The sequence below is a fragment of the Schistocerca serialis genome, chromosome 5, assembly GCF_023864345.2.
Source record: "Schistocerca serialis cubense isolate TAMUIC-IGC-003099 chromosome 5, iqSchSeri2.2, whole genome shotgun sequence".
Taxonomy (NCBI): domain Eukaryota; kingdom Metazoa; phylum Arthropoda; class Insecta; order Orthoptera; family Acrididae; genus Schistocerca; species Schistocerca serialis.
In genome coordinates, this window is record NC_064642.1 from 756,057,830 (window position 1) to 756,072,212 (window position 14,383).

General features: G+C 37.2%; 1 protein-coding gene across 4 annotated transcripts in view; it reads left to right on the forward strand.

Annotated features, from left to right (window-relative positions):
• LOC126480800 (palmitoyltransferase ZDHHC3) overlaps positions 1 to 13,803 on the forward strand; it is a 102,204-nt gene extending 88,401 nt beyond the window's left edge. For all 4 annotated transcript variants that reach the window (XM_050104115.1, XM_050104117.1, XM_050104119.1 and 1 more), the window contains exons 4-7: positions 2,234 to 2,370; positions 2,836 to 2,920; positions 4,912 to 5,124; positions 12,202 to 13,803. In XM_050104115.1, the coding sequence (XP_049960072.1) occupies positions 2,234 to 2,370; positions 2,836 to 2,920; positions 4,912 to 5,124; positions 12,202 to 12,360 (594 nt within the window). In that variant the 3' untranslated portion in view covers positions 12,361 to 13,803. The remainder of the gene's footprint in view (positions 1 to 2,233; positions 2,371 to 2,835; positions 2,921 to 4,911; positions 5,125 to 12,201) is intronic.
• Positions 13,804 to 14,383: the final 580 nt, after the last annotated feature.

The window sequence follows — 14,383 nt, forward strand, 5'->3', positions numbered from 1 at the left end:
GCTTTTTTATGGTGCTACTTGGACGAAATGACACCACAACAACAGTATGTATTTACAGTCTAGATTGAGAAAATTGGAGAACAAACAGCAACCAATGAAATATTACACAGTAAGGCTGACAGTGCAGCCTACAAGTGCAGTAACACTTTTTGGAAGGCCAGTAACAAAAACCAAAACCACAGGCAGCCACGGTGCGGAAGAGAATGAGGGTGTACTGAATGGCAGCTGGCTCTAAATGTAGAAAAAAATAAATTAATGTGGATGAGTAAGAAAAAACAATCCTGTAGCAACAATGTTGGTAGTGTCCTGCTTGACACAGTCATGTTGTTTAAATATCTGGGCATAACGTTGTAAAGTGATATGAAGTGAAACGACCATGTGAGGATTGTGGTAGGGAGGGCAAATGGTCGGCTTTGGTTTATTGGGAGGATTCTGTCCTATAGGACATTAGTTCAATCCATTCTTGAGTACTACTTGAGTGTTTGGGATGCGTTCCAGGTCAGATTAAAGGAGGACATTCAAGCAATTCAGCAGCAGCCTGCTAGATTTTTGACTGGTAGGTTCAAACAGCTCGCAAGTGTTACAGATATATTTTAGGAACTGAAATGGGAATCTCTGGAGGGAAGGTGACATTCTTTTTGAGGAATAGTATTGAGGAAATTTAGAGAATTGGCATCTGAACCTAACTGCAAATCTATTCTACTGCCTCCAACATACATTGTGCATAAGGGCCATGAAGATTAGATACGAGAAATTGGGGCTCATAGGTAGGCATGTAGATAGTCATTTTCCCCATGCTCTATTTGCGAGTGGAACAGGAAAGGAAATGACTAGTAGCGGTATGAGTTACCCTCTGCCAACGCCACGTGGTGGATTGCGGAGTGTCTATGTAGATGTAGATGCAGATGTAGGGGAAGGGCTGTTTTCCCTTTCACCCTTACAGGCACCCTTCTTGAGCTGCCTACAATAGATGGACTAAAGAATAAGGTTCTTTAAAGAATCAAACTCCCATTATAGCCTTGCAGTATGAGGCACCTTGCCACAGTTCGGGCAGGTCCCCGTCGGAGTTTTGAGTCCTCCCTCGGGCATGTGTGTGTGTGTGTGTGTGTGTGTGTGTGTGTGTGTTGTCCTTAGTGTAAGTTAAAGTTAGATTAAGTAGTGTGTAAGACTAGGGGCTGATGACCTCAGTAGTTTGGTGCCATAGGAACTTACCACAAATTTCCAAAATTACCCATGTATAAAACAGATTCAAACACCTAATTACTTTACAAATCAGTTTGTTTGTTAAATATTTGATTTTAAGCATGTAAAATCTTTGCTGTTGAAGACAAAAAACTTCAATAGTTGGTTTTATTAGTTTTGGATTAGTCACCCATAGAGTAATGAAAAATTTTGGAAAACATTCAGAATTATGTTTAGGGTTTGTTGGAAGTCGCTAAGTATTCTCACTACCGAACAGTGGATAAGTATAGTCCAGGTATCATAAATTGTGCTCCGTTTTAAGAAAAAGATAGGTTTTGATGCATCCCAAGGATTTTGATGACGTATCTCCTGAACTGTGTGTTGTACAATCGTACAACTTTGCAGGTACGTTCAGTGGTCTGTGTGGATTCTGTCTGCAAAATGTGTTGCTAATAGATTCAGTAGTAAGGAAGTAATTAACTAAAATATTTTTTGTGTGATTCTGAAGTTTTACTGCAAGAATGTGAAAATGTAATAAACAATAAACATTTTTTTCCTTTCATAAATTTGTGTGGGGCATTGGCAAGCAAAGGTTTTTAAAAGGTTTGAACTTATGTGTAAAGTTCACTGGAAGTCACTAGGTGCCCTCATTCTCATGAATTGGATGAATAAAGTCTAGATAGTTTGCATGCTGTGGGTAATGCTGTCTCAAGACACATACAACATGCCAGTACTGTGTTAACCTTTAACATAAGATTATAGTTCTTAATGAATCTCTTACAACAGCATTTCAAATTTTTAAATGTGGTCGACGATTATATGAAATACTGAAAATAATTTTTTGTTGTCCTGGAAGCTGTTAGATAGGCAATTGGGACTGTGCACTCTTTTAGGGATTTTGCAATATATAATAATAATAATAATAATAATAATATTTCATTGGTGCTTCTCTTTCGTTAAAAATATGCTTTCCAGAAAATTTTATTTTATTTTTAAATATGACTAAAATGTGAGAAATGCATATTGTAATGAAACTTGAAACTTACTTCAGGGTGCAGTTCCAAAAGGAAATGCCACAAAAGAGATGATCCAGCAAATGGGTTTTCGAGAAGGTCAGGTTATATTCAAGTGCCCCAAATGCTGTAGCATCAAACCAGAAAGAGCACATCATTGCTCTGTTTGCCAAAGGTTAGTTAACACTAATATTCTCAGACTGCTTCTCATATAGTTTTGCTCAACAAAAACACTGTTGATTTTAATCTTATTCATTTATTTGATTGTTCCATCTGCCTATCCACTATAATTAAACAGTTCTTTTCACTAGTATTTCTTCATTCTCTGACTCGTTGCTCTTCCTCATAAGAATATTCTTCGTGTTATTACTTTCTTGTGAGTCAGTCATGTTAATAAAAATAAAAATTGTGTCTACAGTACATTAGGAAAGTGTCTTTGTTGACACATGGCACTCTTAAATTAGATCAGTTGGTCCAGTATTGAAAATGCATTTGGAACTTCCAGTTTTTTAATCAGTGAATTGTAACAGCACTGAATGAAAAAGTATCATTGTCTAGACTTTTATCTACTTACCTTCATTTTCTGCAATGGAGTAAATGTATTGATTTGACTAGTTTAGTATCATCCATGCTGTTACAGATGTATTAGGAAGATGGATCACCATTGTCCATGGGTCAATAACTGTGTTGGTGAAAACAATCAAAAGTATTTTGTGTTGTTTACGGTAAGTTAGCAATGCCATTCATTCCAGTTATCTCAATTTTGTATGACAGGAAGATTGTTGTTTTTAATTTTATTGGTTTATTTGATTGTTTTATCTGCCTATCCAATGTACTAACCCAATTCTTTTCACTAATATTTCTTCATCCTCTGACCCCTTGCTCTTGTCACGAGAGTACTTTCTTGTTATGCTGATCCACCATGCCTAGTAGTTTTGCTCTGAATCTCTCTCTCTCTCTCTCTCTCTCTCTCTCTCTCTCTCTCTCTCTCTCTCTCTTTCCTGTATCTTCTTTAATGGTTGCACACCACCATGGAGCCTAATTTCTTTCTTTCAATTGTGGGGTTTGAATCTTTTTGTTCTATTGGTAAGTCAGTACCTCATTTCCAGTCCTTTCTGGTTTCATTCTTTTAATGCAGCTGTAGGGAGCCAACCTTCATTTCTCCATTGACCGGGATTTTTTCAAGCCTTCCATATAATTCCTTGTTTGCTCTCATGTGAAATGTAAACTCATCTACTGTTCCCTTTTTTGGGCCCTGGATTTCCCTTAGAAATTTCCTTTTTCTTCCCTCTATTTCATTAACTTCTGTTTATTAATAATGATGAGTCCTTCCCCACCTTGTTTGAATTAAAGCGAATCAATTTCGCTGTTTAAGTTTTGTTAAGCTATGGACAAAATTTTATTAACATGTATTACCATTATTTTTATAATAAATTCTAAGTGAATAAGCTGCCTGATGAAAGATAGTGTTAAGTTGTTAAAGGAAAATATTGAAACCTTGGTGTGTTGTTCCCACAGTGTGTGTTGTCCTCACAGGGACCAGCAAGTACAAGTTTATAATTAAATTTATTATTGTGTGTGCATGTAGTTATTGGTGAAGCTGAAATTACTGAGTTTCTGCCATTCTACTTACCTTCTATTCTGTATTACTCACGTGCAGCCTTTGTTGAAAGGTGTATTACCAATGGGAAATGAATAAAAGTAATAAAGTATGATAATGAAAATTCAGGATAACAGAAGACTGAAGAAAAAAGAGGGGAGTATGGGGCAGTGTAGATGTGTGACTGGTTGGAACAAACACCGGAAATGGTGGCTGCTTCATCCATACAGGTGAACCTCACTCTATGCACTAACACTTGTGCCTCTTGATGGATTTATATATCCAGAATGAATGTTGACAAGTCGTTGTAAACTTTTAAAGTAAGGTGCATGAGAGTTTTTTTTTTTTTTTTTACTGGGAATAATTTATTCTGAATTCTACTGGGAATAATTTGAATGTTATATTGATGTAGAAAGGAATAACTGAAGTAGATAAAATTATTGTTATTCCTCTTTTTACTTCAAGGTTTAGTCTACCGACTGTTCCATTATCAGATCTTTTCTTTTCTTCTCCTCCTTGGTCTACCCATATTTGTTGTTTCTTTTCTTCCCCTCAAGTTGCATAGCACAAAGCTTTCTTTGGAAACCTGTTAATCTCTATCCTCATGACACGCTACAATCATCTGAATCCAGGGTCTACTGCTCCTACATTTAATTTCTGTTTTATTTTTCATTTCTAAAATTATCTTCCTTCATACATCCTTTAGGTCTCCTCAGAAACTGCATTTTTAGATCTGCATACCTTTGTGCTCTAGTCTTTGTTTTCTGTGTTGGTACCCAGCTCTTGTACTCAGATAGGTGCAGGGAAGGCAGCAACACAAGGGAGAGACCCTGATCGAAAATGAGTGAGTCAAAAGGCTTTAACTTATGTATGTAGCCCCAAAATCTGACTACTTATGTATTCACTGGTAATCCACAGGCAAAATCTTCACTGCAGAAGGTAAGTAAAAATTACTGAGAAAGATTCAGCCTTCGATAGCTCAAATTATTGAAGCAGGATAAGCAAGTGACGCAATTAGATAAATAACTGATGTTTTGTGGGTACATTACAACAAGGTTGTATTGTATTGCCTTTTATTTTAATTTGTTTTTCATCTATTTTTCTTTTGTTTAACAGTTTTACATTGCAGCAATATCGGTGCATGCACTGTTCCTGTCAATCAACCAGTTCATCATATGTGTTCGCCATGAGTGGAAGGACTGTTCTACTTACTCACCTCCTGCCACTGTAGTTCTGCTGCTCTTCCTGGTCTTTGAAGCTCTTCTGTTTGCCATATTTACTGCTGTGATGTTGGGAACACAGTTGCAGGCCATCTGGAATGATGAAACGGTACATTCATTTTGTGGCTATTTTCTTTTGCAAAGACTGAAATAATTATTTTGCCGCTATTTTGCAGAGGGGTGTGTGTGTGTGTGTGTGTGTGTGTGTGTGTGTGTGTGTGTGTGTTTTTAATACTTCACTTCCTTATGTCCTGGTAAAGGAATGGTCAAAATGTTTTAAAAGTGTTCTTCATTCAAAAGTAGCTGTATGTTTTTTAAGAAGAGAACTACCTCTCTTCTGTTGAACATATTTTTTTCTGTTTGGTACTGTTTTAATTATCTGTAAATCATGACTGATTCAAGCAACAGTATTTTGACACTTGTCATTTAGAGCAAGTAATAGTGACACAGATGAGCTTCTTACTTTAATAATAATAACATGTAGCAGGATTTTGAAACATATATTGTGCTTGAGCAGTATGAATTACATTGAAGAGAATGGTATATTGACACACAGTCAATACGGATTTAGAAAACATCGTTCTTGTGAAACACAACTAGTTGCCCTTTACACACACGAAGTTTTGAGTGCTATTGACAAGGGGTTTCAAATTGATTCTGTATTTCTAGATTTCCAGAAGGCTTTTGACACTACCACACAAGCGACCTGCAGTAAAATGTGTGCTTTGGCATATCCTCTCAACTATGCAAGTGGATTCACGAATTCCTGTCAGAGAGGTCACAGTTTATAGCAACTTATGGAAAGTCATCGAGTAAAACAGAAGTGAGCAGCCATATAAGGTTGTTTGCAGATGATGCTGTCGTTTATCCACTAGGAAAGTCATCAGAAAATCAAAACAAATTGCAAAACAATCTAGAAAAGATATCTGTATGGTGCAAAATTTGGCATTTGACCCTAAATAACGAAAAGTGTGAGATGATCCTTATGAATGCTAAAAGGAATCCGTTAAACTTTGGTGACACAATAAATCAGTCAAATCTAAAGCCTTTTAATTCAACTAAATACCAAGGAATTACAATTACGAACAGCTTAAATTAGAAAGAACACACAGAAAATTTTGTGGGGAGGCAAACCAAAGACTTATTTTATTGGCCCTTCTTTCATCATCATCATCATCATCCAACATGAACATGACACTACACTATACACACTCCATTACATTCATCAATATTGAACAGGTACACTTATGTACACAGCTCTCATACTTCACAACAGAAACGTGGTTGTGGATGCTAATGATTGGGAGAAACCATTGCAATTAATAGGCTGAACCTACCCCTTGGGGTCTCCCAGCCATTCATGCCATACAACTTTACTTTACATATAGATCCCATCATGAAGGAAAATATTCGAGAATGTGGAATGAGACAAGCTGTACTGTAACAGAACGTGATATTGCTTGTTATTGGACTGGCAGTAGGCTCAGTGTAAGTTACCTGATACTGCAAAGCAAGTACCATATGCAAAAGCCTCATTAGGGCTTTTGGTACTGGTGATGTAGTGTGGTGGCATTGATAAGCTGTAAAAATGATATTCCAACAGATGGTGTACTTAGAACTGCTTCTTGCAGTCGACTGCTTTAGCCCATTAAGAGCTAACCTATATTAAGTAGGAAGTATATGTCTGAAATGTGGAGCATGTGACTTCTTTGGCAAGCTATACATCACTGTGTATTAAGGGAAACGAAACCAGAAGACGCTCTAGCAGGCAGTAAGACATGCATTTTGACAGCTGCTACCCTATCCATCATATGCAACCTTTATTTTGCAATCTGCAGTCCTAAGAAACTGATAAAACCAGTAACTAGACCACCAGACTTTGCCCACAAATTACCCCACACCAGTTTCTGCATGCCTGTATATTAAAAAATTGCTATTATATCTTGGGTTTGAGAGACAGTTATGTGAACCATGCTCATATCAGATCTGGTATTGATCTGGTATATGGAGCGGCATCAACATGGCTTTCAGGCAGTTTCTGCACCTTTTTGGACAGGCAAACATACCAGCTACAACACCAAATCGTGACACATAAACCATTAAAATGTGTCCAATGAATCTACATGACAAATGGCATGCATGACTTTCTCATTCATATTACGTTAATATTCTGATATATGAACAGAAATGACATCTAGCTGCAGAAATAGAATAATTGCTAACTCCAGGATAAACTAAAAGGAATAGCATTTTACCGCCATCCAGTGAACTAAAGAAATGTGTGATGCTTGGTCCCCATAGATGATGGACAGAAGTAGTTATAAAGTGGTGGTGGTGGTGGTGGTGGTGGTAGTGGTAGTGATGGGTATAGAGAAGAAGGGAATACAAAGTGTCTAATTCTTGGTGCAAGGTAGATGCAAAGGGTGTATATGGAGAAAGGGAGTCACAATTTGTATTTTCTCTCTGATAAACCTGCCTTGTTGTATGACCTTTGGCAACTTTCCATCGTATTGCAACACATTGAAAATCTTGGATACAAACTACACCATCAGAAAATGATTCTGATTGAATATGTTCTGGAAATTCTCCTATCTAGTGATGAACATTTACTCAAGTGCAGCAGCAGTCATCAGTCCTTGTTGTAAGGATTCTGCAGCAGAATATTTCAACAAAAACACATCGACTCCCAACTATAGCTGTGCGCCTGGGAGGTTGAGAGGTAAAGGGTAATTATAATTAATGTTCCAGTTCCAAAATACTGTATAAAGTATCACTGCTCAGAATAGCGTCAAATTGGAATGGAATGTCATCAAAGAAGCAGGAAACATTTGTGTGGCGGGGCAGCAAAAATTGTCCCAATAGATGTCACCATTAGCATCATAACATAAATGGGTTCAGTTACAAATGACAGATGAATTGCAATACAACAGCTTTGGTGTGAGTTGCACATTAAACCTACCATACATGCAATGTACATGACTACACAGGTTTGGCATTCAACATTAATGACACTGTTAGTTAGGTAATCCCATCCCCCACAGCAAGGTTGTACCTCATTGGATGGGAAACATCAGTTTTTAATTGTTGTGAGACTGGCACAAGACATGTTCAGTATACTGTCCACCATTCTCTGCCACAAGTTGAAACTGAGAAACATCATTTTCCATAACAGATCAGAGTGTCTCAGAAGTCACTTCGAGAATGTGTTGTGCAATTCGCGCCTTCAATGCAGCTACGTTAGCAATTGGAGCATTCAGCACAGCATCTTTCACACAGTCCTACAGTCAGAAGTCACTCAGATTACAATCAGCTGATCTGGATGATCAGGCTGTAGGGAAATGACGGCTGTAAATTCTAGGATTTCCAAAGTACCTCTGCAGCAGCTGCTTCATTGGCTGTGTGATATGTGGAGGAGTGCTATCTTGCATAAATACAATCCTACCCACAAATCCACACTGTTGAAGGGTTGAAAGACGTGGTGCATTAAAGGCTCTCATAGCATTTATCAGTGACAGCACAGGTAACAGGACCCACAAGACGCATCTCCTCGAAAAAATATGATCCTGTGGTAAATGATGCCTTCAAACAGTTTCCTTTGCGGAATGAAGTGGTACTGGTTGATGTGTGAGTGGATTTTCTGTTGCCCATATTACGCTATTCTTTGTATTGACTTGTCTCTGGAGATGGAAATGGGTTTTGTCTGTCCATAGAATATTCCACGGCCATTCCTTGTCCACTTCCATGTGATCAAGAAATTCCAGAGTAAATGTTTGTCTTACTGGAAGGTCTGCATGAAACAACTCCTGTACATGGGTAATTGTGTATGGATAGTAATGCAGGCTGTTTCGTGGAACTTTATGCACCATGCTTACCGGTATGTTGAAAATTTGGGCAATTCCTCATGCACTCCACATTTGCACACCACAGTTCGACCCACATCTTTTGCTGATGTTGTATCAATTGTTTTCATCCATCAGCCACAATGCACTTCAAAAGAACCTGTCTTTTTTAATTTCATAATCATTTTCTCCGGATTCTTGATGGACATTGGACCAATGCCTTTTTTCATAACCTCTTGTGTCTGGAACTTGTGTAGAGCTATTGACAACTCAGTCACTATTCTTGTAAAAGAGCTTTACCAGCAGTGTATGGTCTTCCATTGAGAGAGTCATGTCGAGCATCTCAGATGTGAACTGAGGGGCAGCTGTTTTCCCTGTGTCTTTTATTTTGCTCTTCTGCTGGTTAAAGACACATCTAGAGAGAAAATTTTTCTTAAATGCTTTTGTTTCCATAATGTTTCCCCTTTCTTTGATAAAATTCTGTTCAAGTTTGTTGTCATTCTGAGCAGTAGTTCACTTTGCAGTGTTTTAAAGTCTGGAACTGTAATTATAATCACCCTGTATATGTCAGTCATATTGGCCTGAAGGAGCAGTCACAGATGATGAGAGGAATGTTGTACCAGCAAGGAGTATCATTACTGTACTTTATTTTATGAGGGTTATCTGGAAACTAAGGTTACAAGACATGTAGCTTTAGCATGGATTGTCTGTGGGGGAAATTTTGTACCACTGCCATGTAGCGGGAAGCCAACGGAAGGAATGAGTATTCCCAGCAATCATTAGCTCATTGATTAGTGTTGTGGTGACTGTTAGAAATGAGCGTTCTTATTCCGGCTCCTGCCAAGTGGGAATTGCACAGTGTAATTCGCTATCTAAGTGCTAAGGGCACAAATGCTGCTACGGTTCATTACAAAATTGTTTCATTTTATGGAGAGGACCTAATATCAAGGCAGCATGTGATGAAATGGGTCTAGAATTTCAATTTTAGGACGGAAATTTAAAATGGAGACCGAAGCGGAAGGCTATCTGTTGTCACTGCTGATGTGGTACTAAAAATTATAGAACATCATCTCTCTGATTGCTGTTTGACAGTTGTTGACCTGCATGCATTTTGTCCAAACATTTCATGAAATCATAACTGATTGACTAAATTATCGCAAATTGTGTGCGAGATGGATGCCCAATATGCTTACTAAAGCACACGAAAGTTCTACTCGCAAATTTCTTGACTGTAGGTGAGGCTTTTCTCAGCTGTATAGTGACAGGGTATGAAACTTAGGATTATCACCATACTCCGGAGAGCAAACGACAATCAATGCAATAGCGCCATACTCATTCTCCTTCAGCCAAAACGTTCAAAACTCAAAAAACAACGAGGAAAATCATGCTGTCAGTGTTTTGGGACAGGAAAGGGCTTCTGCTTGCTGATTTTTTGGAAAGAGGTGCAAGAATAAATGCTGCAAGATATTTTGAGACCACGAGGAAACTTCGCAGAGCCGTAATAAAACAAATGTCGTGCGATGCTGACAGTGGGAGTCTGTCTCCTTCATGACAAAGCACATCCGCACACTGCTCATGCAGCACAAGAGTTGTTGACTTTGTTTGGTTGGAAGTTTTGAGCCACTCCTCTCACAGCCTTGATCTCACATCTAGTGACTATTATCTGTTCACTAAATTGGAGGAACACCTTCGTCTAAAACACTCTTCTGACAATGACGACGATGATGAGGTGAAAACCAAAGTGAAGAATTGACTGAAAAAGGTGGTGGGACATGGCTATGAGACGAGAATCAAGAAACTTGTCCCACAGATGACAAAATATTTTGAGCTAAATGGTGATTATGTGGAAAAATAATGCAAGACTTGTACTACAGTGCTTGTAAATTTTATTAAAATAATTTTATTTTTATATATTTTTTTTTTTTTACTTCAAAAAAGTCTTGTAACATTACTTTCCAGATTAGCCTCGTCCATGTTTGAGTGAAGTTAGTAGCCTGAAGTAATTTATCAGATTCACTGTTTGTCCCTCAAAAGTAGTGAACAGAAATTGCAGAATATTTCTCCATTTTGAGGCTCATGAATGTATTCTTTGTTTTGACAAAAGTGTTTGGTTGTGTGAACCATAATGTGGAACATTTCAAATAGAGGATAAACCTGTCAATGATTCTTTCCATGTCTACAAAACTGGAAGCAGAAGATTGCTCTGCAAAGTCCAGAATACAGGAGTAGATATTAATGTGACTGGGGTGCTATAAAATGAAAATGTGTCCCAAGCTTCTTGTTCCACTGCTTTTGTTCATGTCTGTCAGTAATTTCTCGCTAAGTGTGGTAGACAATTTTTAAAAAAGTTCTCTGTCATGTGATGCCTATACCTGAATCAGAATAACAAGGAGGGTACTAGTTCAGTATAGAAGTGAGGGATGTTGTCAGTCCTCCTTTACACACAAGTGTGATTGAAACCAGTGACAGCAGCTTTGAGGTGCCACAATGAGTAAGTTTATTCGTTATCTGTTAACGCGCAGTGATGAACTCACCTTGCAGGACCTTAGGTGTCTTATCATTTTCATTAGCTGTTTCACAGGAAGCTTCACACATTCTGTAATAGACACTTATTATACAGAGAAACAAAATATATAAGAACAATTTACAACTACTTTGTTACAGACCATAGCTGTCATCTACGGTATATTGATAATTTTTGACAGTCGGCAACAGAAACCAAAACATTGCATTGAAACAAGCGTTTGGTTCATAGTGCTGTGGAATGTGGAAAAAAACCGCAAATTGGCATTCATAAGAAGAAGAACTACACCAAAAATGCAACAGGAGCGTAACATGTAAGAAATTGTCCACGCAACCTGCCACTGATGATGCCTTGCAGAAAATAAAGGCGAAACGCGTATGGCACTAAAATTGTATTTTATTCAGTTGCTGTCAGACGGTCCATAAGTAAAAATTATCAATATACCGTAATATTATATGCAACTGAGGAAGACAGGACTACAAAAGGTTCAGGAAATATCTGAGTCTGAATCATTCTGTATTTTGGTGCAAATCAGTGCAATTGCAAAATATGTTTTTAACCCAGAGGACAATGCGCATGTGTTTGCAAATGTGTGGAGGGGGCTGGGTCTAACTCTTCATTATACATTCAGACACATGAACAGGTTCTGGCGAAATTCATTTTGCTGCTCCTTCTTGAAATCTGCTATTTTGTCACATAATATTCCAAGCAAGCCTGAGATACAATGCACATATCAACATTTGTGCATAAATTGTGATGAAATCTGGCAGTGAAAAAATTGAGCAAATTAATGGAGTCTCAAAATACATGTTTGTTCTTTCAGGGAATTGAGCAACTGAAAAAGGAAGAGGCACGATGGGTGAAGAAGTCCCGGTGGAAGAGCATACAGGCAGTCTTTGGACGATTTTCACTCGCCTGGTTCTCTCCATTTACAAGGCCACCTTCTAAATCAAAAGTTGAGAGCTACCTATATTCAGTCTGAAGCCCAAAGTCAGTGAGGTTACCTTGTATTTTAAGCAACTAATGACTTTTACATTTTAATCTGTACACACACATGGCTGAAAGTTTATATTAAGAATTCATTGCAAAATTTTTTATGAGCTTTTCCAGACACCTGTAGTTTACCTGCTGTGAAGGTTCAGTGTTTTTTTCCATCTTGCCTATTGAGCAAGATTATTATAAGGAGTGACATAAAACTGTGGTTGTTGTTCTCACTGAAAAATAATGTACTTTCATTTCACAGTGACTTTTTGATAACATTACTGTTTTGGTGCTAAGGTCACATTTGTACACTTGTTCTCATTGCCGCTGGTATTGAATACCTAATGTCAGTATGTAACTTTGATCATACTAGCCTGCTCATCTCAGTCCTCTTCTGCCTATTGAATGTGTGTCATAGCATCTGTCATTTTGACTGTGCAGAGTATAATAATTTCTATGTCTTGTGCACTGGGAGCACCTACGATTGTAATTAAAAAAGTGGAAAATAACTATCCCAAATTAAACTATGAAATATAGTTGAGAGAAAAGAGGTCTAACCATGTTAGATAGCTATGTTTAAGCTGACAAAATATCAGTTATGTGCAAATGGTACATCAGAGTTTGCCCCATAAACTTTTTTGATCCGCAAGTCGAAAGTAACTAAGTGAATGTTACTTGTAATCATTTTTGGATAACCCAGTGTACAGTGATCCATATCATGAAATTGACTTCTGCAGAATTTGAGTGATTTCAGCATGCCATACTGTCACGTATTTACACGCAGTGTGCAGGCTAAATTACAATCAGACTGCAAACAGTGAAATAAGACAGAATACAAAAAGAGTCAAAAACCAACTTCTGTTTGTCTAGTTCCTACGTTATTTATTATATTGTGTTCTCTATCATGACATTCCTGTCCCAGTGCGGTACAAATCAATTTTATGGTAAATACTTATTTCATATCATCAATTTGTTGGATTTGCCATGTTTGCTCAGAAATGGTTTGGACTACTGTGACATGTTCCTGTAGTGGCCATATATTTCTCAAAACTGGCTTAATGTCTGTAAGCACTCCTTGCAAAACAAAACGTACTCTTTCATAAAACCATCACAGTTTATTGAATTCCTTAGCCATATATTTTTTATCATTTGTTATAATTATATACAAAGAAGACATAGTCTTTATTGCTGTCATTGTGAAGGTGGCATTAAATAGTTTAGTACACATCAATAGTATTACCTACTGACAGCATGATTCTCTAAACAGTGTATAATATGTATTTCCTATTTTTGTACAGTTGTATATACTAATTCTGTTAAATAGCAATGCTTTTTGTATCCAACAAAGAAAATTGGTAAATGGCATGACCATTGTCAGTACTGTGATTTCCTCATCTGTTTTATTTGTTTTATATTATATGTTGAATAAATATTGCCAACAAATGTCAGTTCTTTTGGTACAGTATAAAAGTGTTATTTTTGACTGTACACATACATTTCACATCTTTTGATTCAGATATGTTGTAATATTAATTATTCAATTGAGGTTTCACAATCATTTTCAGTTGCGTAATAAATGTCATAAGATATTTCACTGTGGATTTGATAGCCATCATATGCTGAGGGTGACAAGATATTAAGAAAAAAATATGTACTTGAGGACATTGGTGTGTGGTTCTCACAGAAGACAGAAAGTATTCACGCCATTCCCCAAAATTTTAACATTCCATACTTTCCAGTATCCTCTTCTTTCTCAGTACTGCCAGTGTGATGTTATGTTTAATGGTGTATAGTTAGTGTGTGTTTATGCAATAAGTACCTGCTTTCTGTAATATATTTTGTGATTATAAAGCTATGAGCTTTCAAACATTCCTTAAAACAAAATGAAAAATGCAAATCTCAGGAATGAGTACGATGACATATATATTTATTTTACTTGAAAGATATTATTAATATGGTTGTCATAGATAGCTAAGCAAAAATGTGTGATATTTCAGAACTATCTCTCTTTGGAATCTAAAGAG